Source organism: Pongo abelii, chromosome 1, assembly GCF_028885655.2.
Source record: "Pongo abelii isolate AG06213 chromosome 1, NHGRI_mPonAbe1-v2.0_pri, whole genome shotgun sequence".
Classification (NCBI taxonomy): Eukaryota; Metazoa; Chordata; class Mammalia; order Primates; family Hominidae; genus Pongo; species Pongo abelii.
In genome coordinates this window covers 139,071,161-139,098,525 of record NC_071985.2, presented here as the reverse complement: position 1 = coordinate 139,098,525, position 27,365 = coordinate 139,071,161, and the positions used below count along the sequence as shown (strand labels likewise).

General features: G+C 37.0%; 1 protein-coding gene across 1 annotated transcript; it reads right to left on the bottom strand.

The window, feature by feature from the left end:
- Positions 1–2,902: 2,902 nt before the first annotated feature.
- Positions 2,903–25,166, bottom strand: GCLM (glutamate-cysteine ligase modifier subunit). Its single transcript, XM_002810592.5, has 7 exons — positions 24,109–25,166; positions 19,612–19,677; positions 16,662–16,746; positions 12,950–13,009; positions 11,740–11,942; positions 9,744–9,858; positions 2,903–4,258 (listed from the first exon to the last, which is right to left on the bottom strand). The coding sequence occupies exons 1-7, from the start codon at positions 24,232–24,234 to the stop codon at positions 4,089–4,091; spliced, it is 825 nt and encodes a 274-aa protein (XP_002810638.1). The 5' UTR covers positions 24,235–25,166; the 3' UTR covers positions 2,903–4,088.
- Positions 25,167–27,365: the final 2,199 nt, after the last annotated feature.

Sequence of the window (27,365 nt, the reverse complement as noted above, 5' to 3'; positions counted from 1 at the left end):
TTGGCCAGGCTGGTCTCGAACTTCTGGCCTCAAGTGATCTGCCCGCCTCAGCCTCCTAAAGTGCTGGAATTACAGGTGTGAGCCACTGCGCCCAGCCAACAGATGCAGCCTTTTATTGCTCTTATTCACATACAGATTCCTCCCTTTCCCCCCAAATATACTGTATATTCCTTGAGGATAGGAGTTATTTTTCATCTGTGTCCATCTGTAGCACAGTGCCTAACACATAGCAGGCATTCAATAAATCTTTGTGGAATGAATGAATGCATAAATACCTTTATGATTTGGATGTTTTTAAATTATTAATTTATTTTCAAATCATACTCAGTTTGAGTTCAAATAGTTCAAAAATCAATATAATGCTTCAGGATGCTTCCAGCTATTGAAACAACCCAATTAAAAAATATACAACTCACACTTTATTTTAGTTAAATTCATAATGTAGGTAATATTAAAAATTATTATAAATATTTAATGCTTTATAATTTGCTATTATAGTACACCACTACAGACACATAAGAAGTTGACTTATCTAATTAAAACATTTTCCCTTCCTATGTTTCAAATTCTGAAAACTATAAAAATATTAAAGTCATGTTACATATTTTTCAAAAATAAAACTGCCATATCCCATTGCCAACTTTACATGAAAAAGGTATACGTTCTGGTATATTAGGAAGTTAATGATGAAAAAAATGGGTTCAGAATTTTAATTTGGTGTATTTGAATATGAAAACACAAATGACACAAATGGTTTAAATCTTCATTAAAACAAGCTTCATATTTCTCTGAATGCATATTTTGCAGAAGGATGAACTGCTTAGCCAACATACAATAAATATACGAATTGTTTACATTCCCAAATATTGAAAATACTGGGTGAAAAATCTAGAAAGACAATGTTAAAGGAGCATAATGAAATGAACCTTAGACCTTTTATCACTGAAAATTAAGATCCTAATTTTAGTTACTACTTGGCTCTGGTATGGGAAAGTATTAACTATTCATGCAAAACAGAATAATTTTTTATTTTCCATTTTATACATAGCTGCTATGTAAATGATCTTTTTTGAAAAATGAAAAATTATTAGCTATTATTTGTGATTCAATTTCTAGCAATGGCCATCATAGTATGGTCTTTTACATCATGTGAAAATACTTGTTGCTTTTGGTGACTACAGTTTCATGGATGGGAATTCAAGATAGACTCATAACAGAACAAATTCCAAGTTACAGTACGTTGTGTTAAAGTAAGGCTCCAGTGTATTTTGGACATGTAATAAACAAGCTACAGCTTTTTTTATTCATATTTACTGGAAAAAAAACAATTATATAAACTTTCTACCTTGGTCTCACTGGATGCACATCTCCTCAGAAAACATCTGTTATATAAACTATTGATAACTTAGCTTTCAGTTTTACGTAATTATTTGGTAGTATTACCACTCTCTATTTTATGGCTTTTTAAACATTAAGTCCTTAAATATTTGAAAAGTGTTCACTATATTCTGATAGTTCATGAAAAAAAGATGTGAACATCAGCTTGGAAAACTTATATATAAAGCCTTAAAAATCAGTGTTTTAAAAGATTATTCAATAATAGAAAATCAAGAGTACAGAGGTAAAAGTAAAAACTCATTAAAAAATTCTATACATGATCCCCTTCAGAAAATGAATCTATAATCTTGCTTCTTTGTCAAGAGTTGAGGGTGCAGGTAGGAGATCACCAAAAAGCTCTGCTGAAGTTTAGATACATTAGCAACTAAGTTTTTTTTTTCCCACTTTCAAAATAACCCTTCAAACAACCCATTTTTATAAGTCCAGGGTTATAAAAACAATAAATGGGATATTAAAGTTCCCTCTTAAAATATCTTGGCCAGTTCACTGTATAGATTTAAAATAAAATGAAAACTTGTTTAAGGACTTATATGAAAAAAATGTTGGGCATTTCCAGATGTAAAGATGAACTATATATATATTTAATAACAATGCATACAATTAATATAAAGGCTAGAAGGCATAAGTAGCTCAATATCTAAACAAGTTTTCCCAGGCAAATCACATGATTTCACATAATTTTTTTTTTTTTTTTTTTTTTTGGAGACAGAGTCTCGCTCTGTTGCCCAGGCTGGAGTGCAATGGCGTGATCTCGGCTCACTGCAACCTCTGCCTCCCAGGTTCAAGTGATTCTCGTGCCTCGCCTCCAAAGTAGCTGGGATTACAGGAGCCCGCCACCATGCCTGGCTAATTTTTGTATTTTTAGCAGAGACAGGGTTTCACCATGTTAGCCAGGCTGGTCTCGAACTCCTGACCTCAGGTGATCCACCTGCCTTGGCCTCCCAAAGTGCTGGGATTACAGGCATGAGGTGTGCCCGGGCAGATTTCACACAATTTTAATGATCAAATTACCCAATCAGTAAACCACAAAATCGTACTTAGGAAAAGGGTCTATTATATTTATTTTGAATATGGAACCATAGTTCTTTTTCCCTAGGTTGAGAAAACTTGAGCAAAATTAGTTTTATTTAGGCCTGTGGTTTAAAAATATTGAGATACAAGAGATTTTTTTTTTTTTGAGATGGAGTCTCGCTCTGTCGCCCAGGCTGGAGTGCAGTGACGCGATCTCAGCTCACTGTAACCTCTGCCTCCTGGGTTCAAGCGATTCTCCTGCCTCAGCCTCCCAAGTAGCTGAGATTACAGGCGGGTGTCACCACACCCAGACAATTTTTGTATTTTAGTAGAGATGGGGTTTTACCATGTTGGTCAGGCTGGTCTCAAACTCCTGACCTCGTGATCCGCCCGCCTCGGCCTCCCAAAGGGATTACAGGTGTGCTGGGATTACAGGTGTGAGCCACTGTGCCCGGCTGAGATACAAGAGATTTTTAAAGAAGTTTTCAAACTATTCAGGTTACAGACACAAATTTACAGAATTAAGGAGATTTATAGTGTACATCAAAGTCCATAGCTTATTTATTTGCAATTTTGTGGTTCTTAAACTAATGAAGAATTATACTAAATGACCTATATAGTCTCTTTTAGCTATAAACTTTCAATTATATTATTCTGCTTTAAAATAATTAAGACCGTATCTCAAAGTTGTTTAAGTAGATAATGTTGGCCCTGAATTAAGGATTTTTTTTTCATCCCCTTTCTGGCTTTTAGTCCTTCCTAGTCAGTTATTAATGGGGAATAAATATTACACATTTTACTCAACTGATTCTTAATTTCTGGCTCTATTGCCCCCTCCTCTCTCCAGAGCCCACAGTATCCCAACATATGGTAAATACTCAATACTTATTGAGGATTCTTGAATGAGTAGCAATATATACTAAGGATGGATCAATAATTTAAAAGAATCTGGATGGAGGTGACAGTAGTTGCTTTTATAAAACCCCCAAACAATAATTTCAAAGCTTCTAGTCTCCTGTCAGATTTACTTTGGTTTGTCTTTATAAATAATAAAAAGAGAGAATATGGCACAAGAATACAAGGTTAAATCATTACAGCTAAACTATAAGCAAGGACACATAAAAAAAATTTAGGTTTCCATTCATGTATTGAAGAGTGAATTTTATTTACACTACTAGTAAATCCCAGCTACTCCAGTTACTCTGATATATCTTATCAATAACAGGAAAAATATCTTCTTCCAGTATTTCAGTTTTAACAATTGTAATTAAATTGCTTGGTTATAATAAGAGTTAAGAAGCAATTAATGAATTTTTTTTTGGAAATAAAAAATATGTATATACATTACCCTGATACCTAGGCCAAAATATATCTAACAACAAATTTTCTTGATTTATATTAGTCATAAAAATAAAGGAAAAATATATTGTAAGTATTTTCTTTCTAGACAATTTCAATTAGAAAACAATAGTTTAAGGAAAGCAATACAGTGGTTCATGAGAATGGATTGATATGGAGGCAAGATAAGTATTTAAAACTTGACAGACAACATACTGTCAAATATGACGAAAGAATATCTGCCTCAATGACACCATTTATAGGCAGTAACTAGATTTTTACACATCTCAATTTTCTCTCATATTGAAGGAAATTACAGGTAAGTTATGCTCCTAAGTCAGTTAAGAACCCCTTCTTTTAGCTTGTAAAATGTAGCCTTTTGATTTGATAATTCCTCTACTTTTCACAATGACTGAATACCGCAGTAGCCACAGCGGCACCCACTCGTGCGCTTGAATGTCAGGAATGCTTTCCTGAAGAGCTTCTTGGAAACTTGCTTCAGAAAGCAGTTCTAAAAGAAACAACAACAAACAAACCCCAGCATGTTAAATTGGAAAACAAAAAAGCACTTTAGTATGTAGGTAAGCATTTAGCATAACAAAAGAAACACCTCAAAATTTAATATATAATATGCTTATTCTTCATGTGTGTGCTATGAATCTGAACCAGAATATTAGAAACTCCCAGGCAGTTATTTAAAAAGTATCTACGCCTGTACCCCAGCCTATTTAATTCTTAACTTTTGGTGAGTGGAGCCTAGACATCTGCAGTTTTTTAAAGATCTCCAGGTGATTCTAATGTATAGTCAGGGAAAAATACAGGAAAGTCTAAAGAAGAAAAAAGTAACTGATAATCCTATCAGTTGGAGATGATATACCATTGTCATGCATTTCCTTACAACTTTTTTGGTGTATATGAGTATATATCTTCATATATATATATATATCTCCATCCATATCTTGAATCTCTATATATCTCTATATCTTGTATCTGTATGTGTGTGTATATCCATATCTTACAAAATTAGAAATCATATTGTAGTTAAAGCCTTATTTGCTTATCTTTTTCCACTTATATTGTGAATATTTTCCCATGTAATAGTCTGTGAAAACATCATTTTTAATAATTTCCCCACTACTATATTATATAGATATCATAAATCATATATTTCCTTATTATTGGTCAAAACATTTATGTTTTTCCTAATATTTTGCTAATAAAAATAATGCCAGGATAAACATTCTTTAAAAAAAAAAAATATATATATATATATATATATATATATATTTTGAGATGGCATCTCACTCTGTTGCCCAGGCTGGAGTGCAATGGTGTGATCTTGGCCCACTGCAACTTCTGCCTCCCGGGTTCAAGCAATTCTCCTGCCTCAGCCTCCCAAGTAACTGGGATTACAGGCGTGCACCACCATGCCTGGCTATTTTTATATTTTAGTAGAGATGGGGTTTCACCATGTTGGTCAGGCTGGTCTCGAACCCCTGACCTCAGGTGATCCACCCACCTTGGCCTCCTAAAATGCTAGGATTACAGGTGTGAGCCACCGTGCCCGGCCTCGAAAAATATTTTCAAATGAAAATCGGTTTATTACACACACAAAAAGTTGTGTGATGGGAGGACAGAAGGACTATATATATGTATGTTATAACCATATTAATTACAGTACATTAAAATGGTGGTTTGCATTACAAATAAGTCTAAGTTTAAATATACTAGTGTTATTATCCAATGTATAGACTTTATATAATACATTTATCAGGAATGACAAAAAAAGCCATATACACATAAATAATGCCCATTTTACAGGTGACATTTTAAAAATGAAAACACCAATGGCTCTGATGACACCTGGGGCATTGATCCATAAACACCCTTTCTAAAAATAGAAATATTTGTACCAGCAATGCTTTCTTTAAGCATTTGAATACTTAAATCATTGCAAGACCATTTAAATAAATTTTCGTTATCAACTATGTCTTACAAAAAAAAAGTCTACACATAAATTTATCTCCAAATATGGAAGAAACAAACCGTCACAATGATGCGGATGATGAACATTTTAAAATGCATGCCTGGCTGTGGAATGAAGTGCCAAAGTACAAGTACATTCTTAAAGCTAGATACACGCTATATTGCCAACTGCTTTACAGAAAGGCTATACTTTACACTTCTACCAGCAGTCGATAATTTGACAGTGCCACAGTGCCAATTCTTTTTTTCTTTTCTTTTCTTTTTTTTTTTTTTTTTTTGAGGCAATGTCTTACTCTGTTGCCCAGGCTGGAGTGCCGTGGCATGATCACAGCTCACTGCAGCCTCAAACTCCTGGACTCAATGCATCCTTCCACCTCATTCTCCTCAGTAGCTAGGACTAGAGGTGTGCGTCACCAAGGCCAGCTAATTTAATTATTATTATTATTATTTTTGTAGATATGAGGTCTTACTATGTTGCTTACGCTGGTCTCAAACTCCTGGACTCAAGTGATCCCCTGCCTTGGCCTCCCAAAGTGCTGGGATTACAGATGTGAGCCACCATGCCCAGCAAATTCCAAGTTTATATCCAAGCTCTCTATGACTGCTCTGATGCCATATCCCAACACTCCTCTCCTCACTGCCTCACTCCTCTGGCCACACTGGCCTCACCTCCTTGCTGTATCCTGAAAACCTCAAGCACATTCACACCTTGGGGACTCTGGATTAGCTTCTCCCTTTTCCTTGAACACACTTTTTCCAGATATTTACATGGCTCACTCCCTTCCTGCAGGTCTCTGATTAATATTCCCTTAGTAGAGAGGCCTCTCTGACTGTACTATATAAAACAACAATTAACTTGGATACTCTTTCTCCTTCGGCCAAATTATCTCCATAGCATATACTACCACTTATCGTATGTAACATTTATTTTATTGTCTGTCTCCTCCCATTAGAATATAAATTCCATGAGGGTTGGTTTTTGTCTGACTTGATCCTTTATCTCTAGTACCCAGAACAATGGCTGACAAATGGTGCTCAAACGTCTATTAAATGCATCAATCAATATGGAAAGATTCCACTGGGGTCAGAAGCAACCTACAGATAGGGATTAAGTGAGCATCTTCACAGTTTGATTTCGGAGTGCTAAAGGACCCACCTACTCCCAAACTGCTGTGATACCTGAATAGCATTAATAGTAAACACTCAATCAATGTTAGCTATTTTCATGTGCCAGGTACTTTTCTGAGTACTTTACATGTATTAACTCAGTTAATCCACATGTAACCCTATGAGATAGATACTATTATCTCTTTATGGGGGGAAACCAAGGCAGAGAGGTTCGGTAACTTGGCCAAGGTCACACCACTAGTAAATGGTAGTTTTCATATATAGAATGCAAATGCCTCCTTGGAAAAGTAACATTAATATGGATTTGTTTATCAGATTTTCTAACAGAGAAGACCCTGAGGGAAAGAGACATAATACAGATTGGATTTAATCGAAATGGGGGGTGGGGAACAAATAAAAATGGAAAGTTCTAAATTCAGGATCATCTACTTTACAATTTTACTCTCTAGGTAAATTGTTATTACACTTCTAGAACAAAGGGTAATGGAAAATAAACCCATTATGGGGAGTAAGGGTAATTTTTAGAACAGGGGTAGACCTTCAGGGAATTTATAAACAAAATTCTATTTTAGATGACAAGCAGAGTTAAATGTTTTACAGTTTTACAGAGTTAAATTTTACAGAGTTAAATGTTTTACAGTTAAATGTTTTACAGTTTTTACAGTTTGGTTGCTTAAAAAAATAAAAAATATGACACAAAATCAGAGACTATGCTATTCATTTAACTGCTTTTAAAATTTAATTATGGTTGAACTCTTTAGTCAGTAAACATGACAAATTAAATCGAGAGTTGCTTTATTATAGATTAAAGTGTCTGAAGGTTCATTAATGATAAATGCAGGATAAGCCTATACATTTTCACCAAAAGTCTTAGAATTAAAAAAGACAACTAAGTATCAAATTATGTAATACAAAAAATATAAAAAAGGATTAAATCTCTCTCCTCATATACATATGCAATATATTTTGCCATAACAATAATGTATTAGCACACATTCTAAATGTCAACATTTAGATATGTGAAAATAAAACACTAGGAACCTTAATCTTTTCCTATTTCCTTTCCTACTAGGAAAAGGATTGAGTTTTTTTCAAGTGAAGCTAGAAGAGGGTACAGGCTGGATTATCAGCTGTTGGTAACAATTACTGTTAGAAGAGCCTCCAAAAAGTAAACAGACACATGACATCTGCCAACATATGGAAAGTTAAAATTTAAATGACTTATAGTTCAGAATAAATCAGCATAACAATTTGTTAGATTTTCACTAAAATGGCTTAAAAAATCAATTTACTTGATTGTGAAAGCTCTACTGGGGAGGCAAAAGTCCCTGTATTTTATTCTGGTATGATTTAAATGAAAATGGATAAAGTTCTCAGACTGTAATACTGTAACACTAATGTTTCAAATCAAAGAGACTGTATAGTGGAAAAGGCTCCAAAATAATCCAAGACTTAGGCCAAGTTCAAACTTTGCCCAAAGCCAGCTGGGTGACCTTGGCTAGTTCCTTTCACTCTGAGGCTCTATTTCCTGACAAAAAAAATGTATGGTTTCCATTGTTGTGAGGATTATAGATAATCTCTCTGAGGCATTTGGCATGATGCTTGGCATTCAAGGAAAAATAACTATTAAAACTCTTTCTCCTCCATCTCCCCCTCCTCTGATGAAACAGTGAAGAAATGAGAATGAAGTAGACTGCTAATAAATAGTATAAAGTCTTAATAGATTATCCATAGCATTCTTAAAATAAGCAAAATGAATCAATCCACTGATATTGTGTCATCTTTTTAGGTATGGAAGTAAAAGCTGAATATTTTTTCGGCGGGAATTATCTATGAAATGTAATTTCCTCTAATATTTATTAAATCAGAACTTCTATAAAAATGTCATCGAGAATTAAAACTTTCGCAAGACATTTCTCACTTATAACCAAACATTTCTCATTTATACCAAAAATACTTAGTAATATACATTACTTAATAATATACAGGCTCTCTGAAACATTTATCTTTGCAAGTTATGTTCAATATTATCTTCTAAGTCTTTCTAGTTATCTTATAAAATGTTGTAAAAAATTATTCTATAAAAGGCAGACAAGCCATTCTCATTAATCAAATAATATTTCTGATTAACACTAAACATGTCTTAATAAAATACCTACTTACCTATCCTAAGATGCTTATTAAGTTTTGAATTAAATTACACTTTTTCCAGATATTTATCTCCTTGAATAAAGTAGCTTTTTGGCCAGGCACAGTGGCTCATGCCTAAAATCCCAGCACCTTGGGAGGCCGAGGTGGGGGAATTGCTTGAGTCCAGAAATTCAAGCCCAGCCTGGGTGACATGGTGAAACCCTGTCTCTGCAAAAAATACAAAAATTAGCTAAGTGTGGTGGTATGCGCCTGTAGTCCCAGCTAGTTGGAAGGCTGAGGCAGGAGGAGAGCTTGAGTCCAGGAGGTGGAGACTGCAGTCAGCTGAGATCATGCCACTGCACTCCAGCCTGGGCGACAGAACAAGACTCCATCTCAAAACTAAATAAAAAATCAAGTGGCCTTTTGGTCCAGTCTTTGCTATACTAGATAGGATTATATATATTACTATTTAGAATGTCTCAAAAGATCTTTTCTGTGCAGTTTAATATTTGTGAACCTCAAAAGACCAGATGTTCAGGAAATGATCCCTTCACTTTTTTTTCCCCATTGGTACAGAGATAAAGTTTTCTGAAAATAAAATAAAGGCATATATGTTTTGAACTAACCATTAAGAATAGTTCAGATAATACTGTATTTTTATCACTGTCCACACTTAAAATTATGTATCAACAAGTACTTTTTGTAAGACAAAAGCTTATGATCAATCTCTGTAATGAAAATATCAGTTTTACCTTTTGGATCATTGTGAGTCAACAGCTGTATGTCAAATTGTTTAGCAAATGCAGTCAAATCTGGTGGCATCACACAGCAGGAGGCAAGATTAACTTGGTTACTATTTGGTTTTACCTAGAAGTGAAAATAAAATCATGATATCACTATTAAATTAAATATAATACCAAAAGTAGAAAACAATAAGCAATAAAATAACTTAATTTTAGAACATATGAAAAATCACAATCCACAGTGATTAAAGTTTACAAAATACTTTTACATTAATATCTTTATTAATATATGCTTTTCTAACCCAGGTTAGTAGTAATAGGGAATAGGAATTCCCTATTACCTTTTCCCTATGTAACGGGGAAAGGAAATGTAACACTAGGGGAACGAAAAAGCCAACAGTACTACACTTTTTTTTTTTTTTTTTTTTTTGAGATGGAGTCTTGCTCTGTCGCCCAGGCTGGAGTACAGTGGCGTGATCTTGGCTCACTGCAACCTCCACCTCCCAGGTTCAAGCAATTCTCCTGCCTCAGCCTCCCGAGTAGCTGGGATTACAGGCGCCTGCCACCACGCCTAGCTAATTTTTTGTATTTTTAGTAGAGACGGGGTTTCACCATGTTGGTCAGGCTGGTCTTGAACTCCTGACGTCAGGTGATCTACCCACCTCAGCCTCCCAAAGTGCTGGGCTTACAGGCGTGAGCCACCATGCCCGGCCTGGTACTACACTATTAAAAAGTCTCCTGCTAGAACCATTTAACAATCTAATACATCTGCCTAGAAAACAAACATGATTTTTGTTAGTTTGTTAAGTGTGATGGTTTCAGCTACAGAGCGAATAGTTCTTAAAGGTAGAGGATCAAATACAAGTAAATACCTTTAATGTTAAAGTATAAAATATGGCTATGAATCAGACACATTTTGAAAGAGAAGAATTGACAGCTTCCAGTAGCTACACTGGTTAATTTACATTCTGAATCATCTAAGTCTCTCCGATAGTTTCTTGTCCTCATTCTGGCTATCATCAAGAAGGGGAAATACTTTCTCTAGGTCTTCCTGTCCATAAGAAACTCTGAAAGCTCTGAAAAGGAGAAGGCTGAAGAAGAAGGAAAAGGAATAAAGAAAAATACTGAGAGTAAAGGTAAAATGCTAGTAAGTGACTTTCCTAATAATTTTGTAGGTTATTAGACCAGAGAGTGGGAATAATTAATTTATGACACTCACTCCATATCAAGTTGTATGAACTGACAGTCTCACACATCTTTGAATAACAGCAAAATATTTGTTATATATAAAATATTCCCTTACTTAGGAAATTAGAGCCATGGTCTAATAGTACCTAAAGAAAAAGAAGGTTTTTCTTTCTTTTTTTTTGAGACAGAGTCTTGCTCTGTCACCCAGGCTGGAGTACAGTAGTGCAATTCAGCTCACTGCAACCTCCGCCTCTGAGGTTCAAGTGATTCTCCTGCCTCACCCTCCTGAGTAGCTGGGATTACAGGTGTGCGCCACCACGCCTGGCTAATTTTTTTATTTTTAGTAGAGACAGGGTTTCACCATGTTGGTCAGGCTGGTCTCGAACTCCTGACCTCATGATCTGTTCGCCTCAGCCTCCCAAAGTGCTGGGATTACGGATGTGAGCCACCACACCCCGCCATAAGGTTTTTCGTTAGGTATTATTGTTTTCAGCACATAAGTAGAACTGAAGGAAATGGCCTTAATTCATTTGGTATAAATGTTTTAACACACATCTTCTAGTATTTTTGTCACTCATTTTAACTGGGATTAACATTCAGTTCAATCAGAGATATATTTAAATAAAAACAAACAAAAACCTCAAATGATTTAGATAAAACCTACCTCAAAACTCCTGCAGAAACAAAACAAAACTCCCACATGTGGAAAAGTCACCCCGCAGGGGTGGCCACTATGTGCATGATGCTCAACAGTGTGCAGCAAAGACTGAAAAGGGCAAGTTCTTCCCGGAGTGCTCATGATCCTGTCATCCCTTACCTGTGCCCACTGATACAGCTGTTCCAACTGTGTTTTGTCTAGATCAGAGGTACCTATGGCAACAATCTTTTTGCTCTGAACTAAGTTTTCTAATTCCTCCCAGTAAGGCTGTAAATGCTCCAAGGAAAGATTAACTCCATCTTCAATAGGAGGCGAAGCAATGATCACAGAATCCAGCTGTGCAACTCCAAGGACAGAACAGGCTGATAGCAAGGAAAACACAAAGAAAATAAATGCTTGTTACATCATAAAAACAAATATTTCTAATGTTTTCAAAATATCCCACTGAATTCTGTCCATATTCTTCACTAGTTTTCAAAATAACAGATTATTTCATAGTTTACTTTTCATTTAGAACATTTCTATCTTTCAAAAATGTGTAAGTGCCCATTTACCTACTTGCTCTGTGTGGCAGACAAGTGGGTTTCTCTGACCTGCCTTCTTCCTAGGCAGCTTGCAGCTACTACTACATGCTCCTCTTTCTAGGGAACAAAATTTCTTCTTGTTTCCTAGGTCCCAGAAGTTTTTAGTAGCTCCCTTATCTTCATAAAATTTTCTTCTCCAGTTCTACTTTCTCACTACTATCGCATATGGATGATCACAGAATTATGACCTAATATTCTGTAACTAGTAGTCACAGCAAAGAATAAGCTTGAGACACTGAAAAACTGAATGTTTGGTCTTAATCCATATTTATAGAGGTAGATAATTTCTTAATTCTATAAAAATAATTTAAGAGCTTATTTTAAATGATTATTCATTCTAAAGTTACATTAAAGAACCAATTATTTAAGTTTTCAATATATGTAAATACTGGAATAATTTTTTATTTAAGTATTGAATAACTTTAATATCACAATAACCTAAATGCTAAAAATAGATATATTTGGATTTTTTTTTTTTTGCCGTTGTTCGTTTTGATATTTCACCTCTAGTACTAAAAGGGCTAAGAATAAGAACTTCTATCTCAAACAGATAGTGAACATTTAACTACATTACACCTTTTACATTCCTCTTGCATATCAAAATATGACCCTACATAAGTCAGTATGATTTTACAGAAGCCTTAAGAAACTAGGCTAGAACTTTAAGAGGTAAAATTGGAATCAACTCATTTTCTTTTTACCTGGACCTAAGCACAAGTTATAACTAATACACCTATACTAATTTAAAGTCCACTACTAAGATAAAAAATTCAGTTTTCGCTTACCCATGTCAACTGCACTTCTAGTTGATGATGAAGAGTTTGATCCTACAATGAACAGTTTTGCTGGGTAACAAAGAAAACAAAATTGATTACTACATTTGGATACACATTTCACTATATGCTAGTATTAACACTACTATAATACTAAGATGACAGATAATCCTGAATGAATTATTTTTCCTTTCCCAGTCACATAACTTTATAGTTTTAATTTTAAGACATAAATGTATAGTTCCACTATACTTTTAAAATCATGTGCTAGTTGCCAACAAATATATGTTTATCAAAACAAAAAGTAAATATTTATTTCCCATTTATTAGAAGGCAGGTTAAGATAACTATTGGAGCTTAAATTACTTGAAATTTATATTTTTATGACTTAAACATTAATAAAGCACATTATATACTTTCTCCAATAAACCAAAATCTATATACAAAGACTAAATTGAAAATGTAATGAGAAGAAAACTGAAAAAAAAAAAAAAAGGCCACAATTCTACCTTCCTAATACAATCATTTTCATTTTCAGACACTATCTTCCAGTTTTTGGTCATATGAAGTAGGGCATAACATTATTTCCTCTTCTATTTGGCTTACCTTTATGTAATAAATATTTAAAATATATTTCTATGTAGTATTTAGTTATATTAAAATTTCTTTAATTTTAAAAATTTTTTGTAGAGACAGGGTCTCATTATACTGCCCAGGCTGGCCTTGAACTCTTGGCCTCAAGGGATCCTCCCACTTTAGCCTCCCAAAGTGCTGTGATTACAGGTGTGAATCACCACAATTTTTTTTTTGAGACAGGGTCTCACTTTCATCCAGGCTGGAGTGCAGTGGTGCGATCACAGCTCACTGCAGCATCAACCTTCTGAGCTCAAGTGTTCCTTTCACCTCAGCCTCCCAAGTAGCTAGGACTACTACCTGGCTAATGTTCATTTTTTTGTAGACACAGGGTCTTGATATGTTACCCAGGGGCTCTTGAACTCCTGGTCTCAAGCAATCTTCCCAAGGTGCTAGGATTACAGCACCACACCAGGCCAAGATTTTTTTTATCCTAATAGTCATGTGCTTACTGTAGAAATGACAAAGACCTATAAAAGTAGAAAGACCAAAAAGAATTGCCAGTCTCATCACCCAAATTACTGTTTAGATTTCTGTGTATTCTGTGGCTTTTTTTCCACTTAGGGGTGGCCTTGAATGTATTGTGTTTTTAGTGTATAATTTTACATACTTTTTTTTTTTTTTTTGAGACAGAGTCTCACTCTGTTGCCCAGTGGTGCCATCTTGGTTCATTGCAACCTCCTCCCGGGTTCAAGCAATTCTCATGCCTCAGCCACCCAAGCAGCTGGGATTATAGGCCTGCGCCACCATGCCTGGCTAATTTTTGTATTTTTAGTAGAGACGGGGTTTTGCCATGTTGTCCAGGCTGGTCTCGAACTCCTGGCGTCAAGTGATCCACCCGACTCGCCTCCCAAAGTGCTGGGATTACAGGCGTGAGCCACTGCGCCCAGCCAATTTTACGTGCTCATTTTTTAATGGTTGAATATTATTTTGTAAATTTTGAAGAGTGTCATTTATTAAATGAGTTATACTTATTGAACATTTAGGTTAGTAAATGTTCCAGTACTAGTTCCAGTTTTCTGTTTTCACATATATAATGCCAAAACAAACATCTTAGTAACTTTTTGTTCAGCATTATACTATATCATTTCCCAGGGATGAATTGTTAGAAATGTGATTATGAGTCAAAGCATGTGACCTTTTGTGTGAGTCTTATTATATTTTAAAAGATGTGTGCCAGTTTACCACACCATCACCAATTAAGAATTGCTCTTCTAACATAGGATGCTATTATTAAATTTTTTTTAAAACTTAGTAGGTACAATGCATACCTACACAAGACCACATTAATTGTCATTTCTTTGGTTACTAGGAAAGTTGAGTCATTTTCTATATTTGTAATATTGAGGTTTTGGTTTCATTTAAATTCAACTTTATATGTACATATTTACTTTATGTAAACTCACTGTTCAAAAAAATAAATTTATTCAATAGACAAACAGAGTAGCAGAAGAGCAAGAAAAGAAAAATCAAAAGAGGAAATGGAGAAAAATAAGGCTAATGAAATACCCTTATATAAAGTGCCTGACATTCAATATATGCAACACATTTTCTTCTATGTTTCTTATATGAGTCCCTGCCTTCCTACTGCTAGGTGATCTCCCTAAAAACACTGCTTCCCTGAGATTACTCCCTATTGAACAGCCATCCCAGCTTCTCTACTAGATAAGAGTCGGTATTTACTATTTTGGTCTAACTTTAGCCCCTATAACTCTATGAAAGCCCCCCCACTACTATTTCTCTGTCCATGAATTTGTGCCATCTGAAATGGCCTCCTCTCTCTGAAGGATAAGGCTTTTTTGGATAGGTAGAAAGAGGAAAGCTCTTTATATGGGGATAACTTTGATACCTATAAAAAAATCTCAAGCCCTCTAGGAACTGAGGACAACTTCTAAAAGACCCAAGATGGAACTAAATCATGAATTACAGTCAACCTCAGAAAGAATGTTGCTTTACGTCCTTTCCAACACAAACAGCAATGTGAAATTAACAGGAAAAAATGGGTTTTGGAGTTAGGCATACCTGAGTGGATTCCTGGTTCAACCACTTACTGGTTGTATGACAACCTTCAAGTTATTTAATATCACTAATGCAATGCAGTAACAGACTTAACTTGCAGGATTGTTTTGAGAATTAAATGAGAAAATATAACCATAAAGTACCCAGTACAGTGCCTGGCACAAAGCAAGACTCAATAAATGGTAGTTACTATAATTAGATTAAAAAGACAATACCCTATCTCATCTTACGTGTAATTTATTATTGTCCATCTCAATAAAATAGCAACAACCACAATAATAACAACATGGTAGCAAATAATAGCTACCTAGAACTTACTTTGAGGCAAGCACTGTGCTAAGTGCTTCTTTTGTTATTTCATCCAGTTTACAAAGAAGCCGGAGAAACAGGTACATCCCCATTTTATAGAAGAGAAAACTGAGACTCAGGGAGGTTAAAGTCTTTGTTAGCCCAACATTATACTAGCCTGTAATCTGCACACCCCAAAACTTCAAAGCTCAAGCTTTTAATGACTATGCTATGCTAACTGTAAGGTGAGGGCAGAGACGGCGCATCTTTTCATTTTTGTATTCCTTGAGTATAGTACAGTTTCTGGAATTTGTCACTTACTACATTTCCTGAATGGGTGTTACAGTATTTTCTTTCTCTTCATGTAACTTGCCCAGGTTTCTTTTTATATTCCCAGGTGACCTCAGACATTGCTTACCAGTATCTTACCAGGAAGGGGGTACTTATGCTTGCTTTGGGTGGACGCTGCTTCTAAGCCTTCCCTTTATCCTTTCCATCTCCTTCATTTTAATCTTTCTACTGCTCTGAAGTTTGACACATAAATTACATCACATGATGACATCATCATGAAGAACAGCAAGTTGAAGTTTTATTCTGACTCTTATATAATAGCCAGCACTGACCTCTTATAACTCCATCTTGGAGTTTAAGTAAAATTATGTTAAAAAAGAATTTTTGTATTTCCCACATTTAGTGTCTGAGCAAAGAAAGGCTTATTCTAATGCCTAACAAAATCTATCACTTCTGCTATGTAACAAAATAAACAGAAAAGACTGGACTTTACCAGAAACTTTCATTTCTTCTCTTTCATCAGGATTTATCTTTTCTGCTGCATGAGATACAGTGCATTCCAAGACATCTGGAAACTCCTATAATAAACACAATATTTAAAATAAATATAAAATTTAATGCTTCTGATTAATTATAAAATTTTCTATTATCCATAATGCCTTTTAGAAGCAGAGAACCTATAAAACAACAGAGTTCTCTACCTGAGGTCTGGGTGGGCTTTACAAGGGTTGTAAAGCTCTAAACTAAAGGTAAAGTGGTGTGTGTGTGTGTGTGTGTTTGTGTGTGTGTGTATCTATTTTCTAGGAAAATGTATCTCATTTTGACCAGGTATTTAAAAAGAAGCATGATCAAAAAAATTAAAAATAAACAAGCAGTGGGGGGATATGTAAGGAGTTAGAAACAGTAGCACAGCAGATAATTTTACTCTAAAAAGAAACCAATGAAAATAATATCCACTCTAGATGACATATTAAAAACGTTCTATATTAATTACAAGCATTTTCTTTTACTTTTTAATTTATTTGGATTTTAATGTTATTGAACTTTAACCTGTAAGGGGATTTAGTTTTTGTTTTTGTTTGTTTGTTTTCTTTTGTTTTGTTTTGAGACAGAGTCTCGCTCTGTCGCCCAGGCTGGAGTGCAGTGGCGCGATCTTGGCTCACTGCAAGCTCCGCCTCCCGGGTTCACGCCATCCTCCTGCCTCAGTGTCCCGAGTAGCTGGGACTACAGGTGCACACAACCACGCCTGACTAACTTTTTGTATTTTTAGTAGAGACAGGGTTTCACCGTGTTAGCCAGGATGGTCTCGATCTCCTGACCTTGTGATCCACCCACCTTGGCCTCCCGAAGTGCTGGGATTACAGGTATGAGCCACCGTGCCCGGCCTGTTTTTTTTTTTTTTAAATAGACTTTTTTTTTTTAGAGCAGTTTTAGGTTCACAAGAATATCAAGTAGAAGGCAGATTGAACAGATTTCTTATTCACTCCCTACATTCACATCCACACAGCCTCCCCCATTATCAACATACCCGCCACAGTGCTATACATTTGTTACACTTGATGAACCTACATTGACATGTCATAATCACCCAAGTCCAGTTTATCTTAGGGTTTACTCTTGGTGCTGCATAGTTTATAGGTTTAGAAAACTGTATAATAACATGTATCCACCATTACAATATCATACACAGTAGTTTCATTGACATACAAATCCTGTGCTCTGCCTATTCATCCCTCCGTCCCTGCTAACCCCTGGCAACCACTGATCTTTTTACCAGTTTTTTTACTAGACTAGCAAAACTATAGTCTACATAGTTTTGTTTTATCCAGAATATCAAATAGTTGATATCATACAGTATGTAGCTTTTTCAGATTGGCTTCTTTTACTTAGAAATATGCATTCAAGTTTCCTCTATGTCTTTTCATGGCTTGATAGCTCATTTCTTTTAAGCACTGAATAATATTATATTGTCTGGATAGTTTATATATGCATTCATAATTTATATATACACTCGCCTACTGAAGAACATCTTGGTTGCTTCAAATTTTAGCAATTATGAATGGAGCTGCTATAAATATCCATGCACAGGTCTCTGTGTGGAAATAAGTTCTTAGCTTCTTTGGGTAGATACTAAGGAGCATAATTGCTGGATTTTATGACAATAGTATATTTAGTTTTATAATCACAAGCATTTTATTTTTATTTATTTATTTTTATTTTACTATTATTATTTTTCTGAGACAGAGTCTCACTCTCTTGTCCAGGCTAGACTGCAGTGGCGCGATCTCAGGTCACTGCAACCTCTGCCTCCCAGGTTCAAGTGATTCTCCTGCCTCAGCCTCCTGAGTAGCTGGGATTACAGGCACGTACCACCACGCCTGGTTTGTTTTTTGTTTTTTGTTTTTTTGTATTTTTAGTAGAGATGGGGTTTCACCATGTTGGCCAGACTGGTCTCAAACTCCTGACCTCAGGTGATCTACCTGCTTCGGCCTCCTGAAGTGCTGGGATTATAGGCTTGAGCCACTGCGCCCGGCCTGTAATCACAAGCATTGTAAACCAAAACTTTTTTTTTTTTCCTGAGTGCAGCAGAAAAAAGCAAAGGCTATTTGAATGTATTTTAGTGAATAATTTACAAGGATAATGAGAAAATATTAGTACATATAAATCAGATACATATTACCTTACATTTACAATATCATACAAAGTAAACGGCAAAGGCTTTCCCATGATTCTTGAGCACTTTCACAGTACATATCAGGGGTTCAGTAAGTGTTTACAAGTCAAGCATAAGTAGAATAAACAGTCATTTCAGAGAAACAGAGATTGATTTTAAAAAAACCATAACTCAATGTCTATATAGTAGCTATAGAGTTACATGGTTGCAGTATGCCCAGGGGAACCAGTATTTCCAGCACATGTCCTTTTCCATACTTTTAAAGTAGCCTAAGTAATGTGCTGTGAGCCTTTGACTGAGTTGGATTTCAAAGTGTGGTTTAGGGTTTTGAACATTAACATTTATGATAGTAGCCATATACTGACATTTAGTGGAACACAGTTCCTTATTGTTTCATCAGAAACTGACATTTGAAAAATTACTTCTAGTGATGTTGAGTCTACCAAAGCAATCTACCAATCACAACTGATAATCATTCCTCTCCTAGACCAAATATAAACTGAAATAAAACACTGATAGTGAGGAAACCATGGTGAGAATTAAGCATGAGAATCCTAGTATCTTGTCTGGTTAAAGAGTTGCCTACGGTCTAGATTTTCTGTTTTATGCATAAGCCTACTGGATCAGAGTGCCGTCTCAGCAAATCAACCACAGAGAGTTTATGGCTAATTGCCTATTTGACTTCCCTCACAAAACTGAAGAAATTAACTTCCTGTTTACTTTACTTCCTTTCTGACCTGCATGATTTTTGCATTCACATTTCACTTACCCTGACCAAATCTGGGTTGATTTGGGAACTCCATTCATTCAAGGTTTTTTGGATACAATCACGAAGCTGCAAAAGGAATGCATTTTGAAACTGTTAATCAAAGTCTATATACTTTTCTGTACTTCTACAATAAGAATATATTAATTTGATAAGCAGGAAAAAAAGGTAGCAACAGGAAATACCATACAAACCCCAATTTTAATTCTACAAGGTTTTTGTTTCCTTCAACATACATAAATTCAGGCCTGTTTTCATCCTACTCTTGTTTCTCAAATGTTCTTGAACTAAAGCAGTTGTCTAATTACTTTAAAGCTTTTTTTGTACCAGTGAAAATTTAAGCTAACTGTTGAGACACAAAAGCATTCATAGGCCAGGTACAGTGGCTCATGCCTGTAATCCCAGCACTTTGGGAGGCTGAGGGGGGCAAATCACCTGAGGTAAGGAGTTCAAGACCAGCCTGGCCAACATGGTGAAACCCTGTCTCTACTAAAAATACAAAAATCATGTGGGCATAGTAGTGCATGCCTGTGGTAGCTACTCGGGTGGCTGAGGCAGGACAATTTTGCTTGAACCCAGGAGGTGGAGATTACAGTGTGCTGAGATGGTGCCATTTCATTGCAGCCTGGGCAACAGAGCAAGACTCTATTTCCAAAAAAAAAAAAAAAAAAAAGGCATTCATAAAGAAACAAAAATAAGGTTTATAAACAGAGGAACTTGGGGTCAAGCCCAGGATGTCTGACTAGAATTCATATCACAACTATGCTACATTTCTCAAAGACAAACAAATTAAATTATTAGAGAATAAGTGTGGCTGGTAAATCCTACCTCAGATTCACCTGTGCTGTTTATTAAAAGTTCAGACTCCTGAGCCTAATCCTATACCCACTGAATCATTCTCCAAGAGCAGTTTGGACTTTCATTTTAACAAGCATCCTAAGGAGAGTACTTTATCTATGTACTCTAAAGTCTGAGAACCACCAGGATAGACATATCTTGCAGAACTCAACTTGTATGACATTCCAGAAGTCATTTCCTAACATTTAGGTGCACCTCTAACCTGTCTTCCATGTTTTCTTAGATAAACAAAAAAAAAAATTTATACAAATATTATAGTATGTTGTAAATTAATTCAAACATACTTTATTAGTGTATTTCAGACTTATTTGATAGTAGTCCAAAGTAAGACATACATTCACATAGTGAGCAAAGACCTATATACATATAATGGAACAAAACATTCATAAAACGGTATTTATGCTCACAACATGCCAGGCACTCTAATAGCTTCCAATATATTAATTAGAAAAAATATACTGGTCCATGACTCACTGAACTGATTTATGACCACTAATGGGCCAAACCTGGCAATCTGAAATCACTGCCTTATTAGATAACCAAGGACACAGTGTTTTGCATTCTTCTGTGGGCAATCAATGAAAACACAAATGAGTAACTAGAGACAAGCCCCTGAATTGCAAAAGCACTTTCCTAATAGAAACAGCAGACACTAAACTTCTGAACTATCTGAACTATGACTGCTTATGATAAAAACTGATACAACCACTTTACTACGTACATCTTAGTACACATGATTACAAGAGATAACTGGTTTATCAATTTAAGGGCACAGAACTACCTATGTTAAGATTTACAATCCATAATAATAATTTACATGCTAGTCACAACAGTTCACTTGAATTCAAATTACAAGGTCTAGATCTTTATGTAAAGCATATTTATAATCAAATTTAAGTCAGTGGATGAAAATGAGTTAATAATCATTCCAGATAGAATTATAAGTCATAATATTCTCTTAAAAATTAGTAAAAATCGAAGGAGCAGAACCAACTAGAGATTAAAAATTCTATTGGAAGTGCTTTGGCTCAAATCGTGGGAGAATTCTAAGAAATTTCCCTCTGGAAGGATGGCTCATTTGCACACTTGAGGCTTTCCCGATGAATTCCTCAATTCAGGAAGGTAAGTCTATTTTCATAGTATTCACCCTCTTCTTGAAACCATTTCTTTAATTAACCTTGGATTCTGCAAAATGTCAGGACAAATCATAAAACAGTCTAATGTTATAATTACGTAGGAAATTCATTGACTTTATCACAAGCCTAATTATTTTTAATCTCGTAAATTACATGTTCGCTATATTGACTAAACATTAACCTTGTACTTGGGTTAATGTTTGTCATTAACATTAATGTTTATGTTTGTTCTCTGCTCTCTTCATTCTTATAATACACACCCAATATCACTGAGGATAAGCATCACCACGACTTAGCCTACCACTAGATCTGGAGTTGTATAAGAATTTTTTAAATACCATGATTCAACCGGTCAAACACCCTTACAACAAAGAACTGGGCAAAACAGTCCTATAATGGTCCACTTACAAACTGTTTGATTTCATAAAATTCCAGTGAGACAAAAAATCTGGGCAGAGGTCTTAACATTTTTTAAAAAATTAGAACTAGAAGAGACCTTGTAAGAAATTTAACTGAACTCTTGACCCAACATGTACATTTTCTCAAAAATAAGTGATTTGTTCAGTTTATTTAATCTCTTCAGTGAAGCTGAACTGTTCCAAGTAGTACATCCCAATTTGGAGCTCTGGATGTCACAAAGTTCTTTTACATAGAAACAAAATGTGCCTCCCCTTTTGCTCTTACCAAGCAGTCATAGTTTCCCTACAGTATGATGCCATTCCTTCAACTTTTCCTGAAATGTTTTCTAGTTTCTTCAGTTTTATCCTACTGTTATGAAGCACCCTAAATAAAACACTAGAAACCAGAATTAGTCCTTTGAACAATGTTTCACAAACTGTTGTATGTGACTCTGAGCATCAAGAAATCAACATTTTAAAAATTAAAATAAGAGAAAAAATCAGAATATACAGTATAAAATAAGGGCTAATATCTTTTTGTGAAACCTGTTTCAGATATACTGATTATACAACTATTAACTGGATTGCAAAGTAAAATGTACTTCTTACTGCGTTTGCAGTCAGAAACTCTCTTGAGTCACTACTTTAGAGTATGTTATTGTGAGATAGGTAAAATTTCACCCAATAATATCAATATACGTGCAAAATTCTGTATTGAACTACCACCAACAGTACTGGAAGAAATTAAGAGTCTATGTACCGAATACAGAAATATTTATCTGTGGGAGAAACAGCCAAAGTAGGTGGTTTAAATAAAACAAAACATACACACTGAGCTGGAACGTGAACACAGAATGTGGTACAGACTCAGATTCCTACTAAAGTTACAAGCAAGAGTTCTCATCTCTTGATGGGCACTGACCCCAACAGCAGGCCTGGGCACAGGTCCAGCACTTAACTCAGAGGGATGCCGTGTGCTGCTGCACGGTCTGTTAACATCTCATAGAAGAGAGCAGAAACTGCTTAGGAACACAGCTGATATCATAATACAACATAGTTTAGGAAGGTTTTTCTCTTAAATAAGATTTATCTTTCTGATGGAACTAGACGATAGGGAGATAGATGCCTGCATGGTGAGCGTTTTCATATATTACCTCTTAATTCTCACAACAACCTGATGAGGAAGGTGTTATTACCCAACTTTAAAGTAACTTTTCCAAAGTCATATAGCTCCTAAATCTAAAGGTTTTGTTATTTTTTAAATACTAAAATTGTCCCATACCACCAATATGCACAATGTGCAGTGGATGACTATCTGCTCAGAAATGGCCAACAAATAGGTAACAAGTTTGTAATTCCAGATTACTCTCTGTCACCTCCAACTAATGACTAGTCTTCTTATTTTCCAGTTTTTACAAAACTTTTATTTTTTAATTGATAGATTATATTTGTACATATTTATGGGGCACATGTGATATTGTTACATGCATAGAATGTACAATGACATTCTGTTACGTGCATAGAATGTGTACTGATAAAGCATACATAGATGCACAGATAAGTGCATCAAATGTGTAATGACTAAAGTGAGGGTATTTAGGGTATTCCAAAGCCAAAATTGAGTGCTTACTCATTTGCCTCACTGCAATAGAGAGTCTAATGTCAACATTTTAAAAGTTAGGATGAATACTACTTCATCTGAATGCACCAAAGGATAATCTCCGAAAATATTCCTTTACCTGGACAGGGTGGGGGAAGGAAGTGAGATGTGGAGAGGGACGGAGCAACCTCCTGGCCCTCTGTGACCTCCGTGCCAGGAAGAGGGACCCAGGATGTTTGAGTTTTGCTACCAGCCTTAAGCACCGAGAGAGGTGTCACTCAGTGCGCAGCTGCACCGGCTAAGTTTTTTAGACGCGTTGCCCTCAGCAGCGGGTTTGGACCCAAGGTCGCGTCGACACTGGCCCCAGCATCTTCCCGCGGGCGGAGCCCAGGTGCACGCGAGGCCCTGCCACCCTCCCTCGCCCGAGGGCGCTTCTCCCTTGCCGGAACCGCCCGGCCCCGCCCGAGGCCTGCCCCGGGAGCCCCGCGGCGACTGTCGCCGCGCTCACCTCCTCGCTGTGCGTGGACGGGCACTTCTTCCGCAGGCGGCCCCAGTTCAGCAGGTTCCCTGTCTGCAGGTGCAGGGTGCGGGCCCGCGCCAGGAGCGCCTTGGCCGCGCGGCTGTCGGTGCTCATGGCAGCGGCCGCCCAGGGGCCGAGCGGCGAAGGGGCTGCGGGCGGGCGGGCGGGCAGGCAGGCAGCCGCCCCACAGGACGCGGTGCCCGAGGCCCGAGAGAGACCCGAAAGGGAGCGCGAGGCTGCCGGCGCCGCGCGGCTGGAGCTGGCCTGCGCTCGGGCCCGAGGGAGGCCGGACGGCGGCTGGGTGGCTGCGGCTCCGGCTCCGGCTACTGCGGCCGCAGCGGGGGAGCTGATTCCAAACTGAAGGAGCTGTTTCCTGGAAGACAATGACTAAGCAGAAATCGTAGCCGAGAAAGTGCTTCGTAACCGTTACTCATCCCGCGGCGGGGCAGGGGCGGGGCGCGAATGGCTGCGGGACGCCGGCCCGCGAGTGACTGGCCCTCGGCCTGCGGCGGGCGTGGCGACGGGTGGTGCGCGGCGGGCGCGCGGGTCGAGAGAGCGTGGCGGCGCGACCCGGAGCGCAGCGCGCGGCAGGTCTCCCCCTGGCGGTCAGAGGACAGCGCGAGGCAGACACCGCCTCCGCCTGGTGAGGTCTCCTGGCGTTCAGGTCGCGGCTCCGCCCACGGCCGCCCCGGGGCCGGCTTCCTACACGTCTCTTTAAAGGGCAGTCTGAGCGGCCACCGAGGCTCGGAAATAATACGTAGTTTTCGTTCTCAGAAGCAGCTGTTTATGCGCAAGCGCCCCCTTCTTCTTTTCGCTTTGCTACCTTCAAGGACCTTCTCCCAAACTGCTAATTTTTCTTCATCAGTTAAAGGTCTATTGATTCACATCATTTGCAGGCAGTGTGTGAAGTCAACGAACAAGACTGAGTCTTTGCCCTTGAGACGCGTACACTCTACCCAGAGACAAGTTCTAAGCACAGGAAACAAGTAATTTTATAAGAACATCATAGGGCGGTTATTCTCCAGATGAATTCAGATTAAAGAGGACACTTGAGCCGGTGAGATCACAGAAAGCTTTTATCACCCACCCCTTTAGAGGTGGTCGAGATTATTTACCCCTATTAAATTTCACGTGTGGTGGTGGACTCGGTATAAACATCAAATTGAACATGAATTGAGCTTTCCTCAACAATCTTTCACATTCGTTGAGGTGAATCAGATTATTAAAGGCAAAACGAGATTCTCATTATAAGCGGGGACAATATAGGTATTGAAAAGAGAGATGAACCAGTTGGTAAAATGGTAAGAATTAGGGGAGGGATGGGAAAAAAGATCTTTCTAGGAAGTTAGAAGTTGAGCCTGATGTTGAGTAAATATTTATTGGCTGAATGAATGATGGTAAGAGTTCATTGAAGGAGCTTGCGCTGCTTTTTTTTTTGGATATTGATTTTTTATTGTAGTGAAAGAGCTACCCACAAGCACCACCACTACTTAAACATATTTTGATGCACTGTAACATACAATTAACATTTATTATAAATAATTCAAACATATACAAAAATAGAAAGAATATTATAATGAAACCCGATATAACTATCGTCTGAACTCAAGATTGAATAAGATTTGTCTATACTTTTTTTTTTATAATACTTTAAGTTCTAGGGTACATGTGCACAATGTGCAGGTTTGTTACATATGTATACATGTGCCATGTTGGTTTGCTGCACCCATTAATTCGTCATTTACATTAGGTATTTCTCCTAATGCTATCCCTCCGCCATCCCCCCACCCCATGACAGGCCCCAGTGTGTGATGTTTCCCACTCTGTGTCCAAGTGTTCTCATGGTTCAGTTCCCACCTATGAGTGAGAACATGCAGCGTTTGGTTTTCTGTCCTTGCAACAATTTGCTCAGAATGATAGTTTCCAGCTTCATCCATGTCCCTACAAAGGACATGAACTCATCCTTTTTGATGGCTGCATAGTATTCCACGGTGTGTATGTGCCACATTTTCTTAATCCAGTCTATCACTGATGGACATTTGGGTTGGTTCCAAGTCTTTGCTATTGTGAATTGTGCCAAAATAAACATACCTGTGCATGTGTCTTTATAGTAGCATGATTTATAATACTTTGGGTATATACCCAGTAATGGGATTGCTAGATCAAATGGTATTTCTAGTTCTAGACCCTCAAGGAATCACCACACTGTCTTCCACAATGTTGAACTAGTTTACACTACCACCGACAGTGTAAAAGTGTTCCTAGTTCTCTACATCCTCTCCAGCACCTGTTGTTTCCTGACTTTTTAATGATTGCCATTCTAACTGGTGTAAGATGGTATCTCATTGTGGTTTTGATTTGCATTTCTCTGATGACCAGTGATGATGAGCATTTTTTCATGTGTCTGTTGGCTGCATAAATGTCTTCTTTTGAAAAGTGTCTGTTCATATACTTTGCCCAGTTTTTGATGGAGTTGTTTGATTTTTTTCTTGTAAATTTAAGTTCTTTGTAGATTCTGGATATTAGCCCTTTGTCAGATGGGTAGATTGCAAAAATTTTCTCCCATTCTGTAGGTTGCCTGTTCACTCTGATGGCAGTTTCTTTTGCTGTGCAGAAGCTCTTTAGTTTAATTAGATCCCATTTGTCAATTTTGGCTTTTGTTGCCATTGCTTTTGGTGTTTTAGTCATGAAATCCTTGCCCATGCCTATGTCCTGAATGGTATTGCCTAGGTTTTCTTCTAGGGTTTTTATGGTTTTAGGTCTAATATTTAGGTCTTTAATCCATCTTGAATTAATTTTTGTACAAGGTGTAAGGAAGGGATCCAGTTTCAGCTTTCTGGATATGGCTAGCCAGTTTCCCCAGCACCATTTATTAAATAGGGAATCCTTTCCCCATTTCTTGTTTTTGTCAGGTTTGTCAAAGATCAGATGATTGTAGATGTGTGGTGTTATTTCTGAGGCCTCTATTCTGTTCCATTGGTCTGTATCTCTCTTTTGCTACCAGTACCATGCTGTTTTGGTTACTGTAGCCTTGTAGTATGGTTTGAAGTCAGGTAGCGTGATGCCTCCAGCTTTGTTCTTTTTGCTTAGGATTGTCTTGGCAATGCAGGCTGTTTTTTGGTTCCATATGAACTTTAAAGTAGTTTTTTCCAATTCTGTGAAGAAAGTCATTGGTAGCTTGATGGGGATGGCATTGAATCTATAAATTACATTGGGCATTATGACCATTTTCACACTATTGTTTC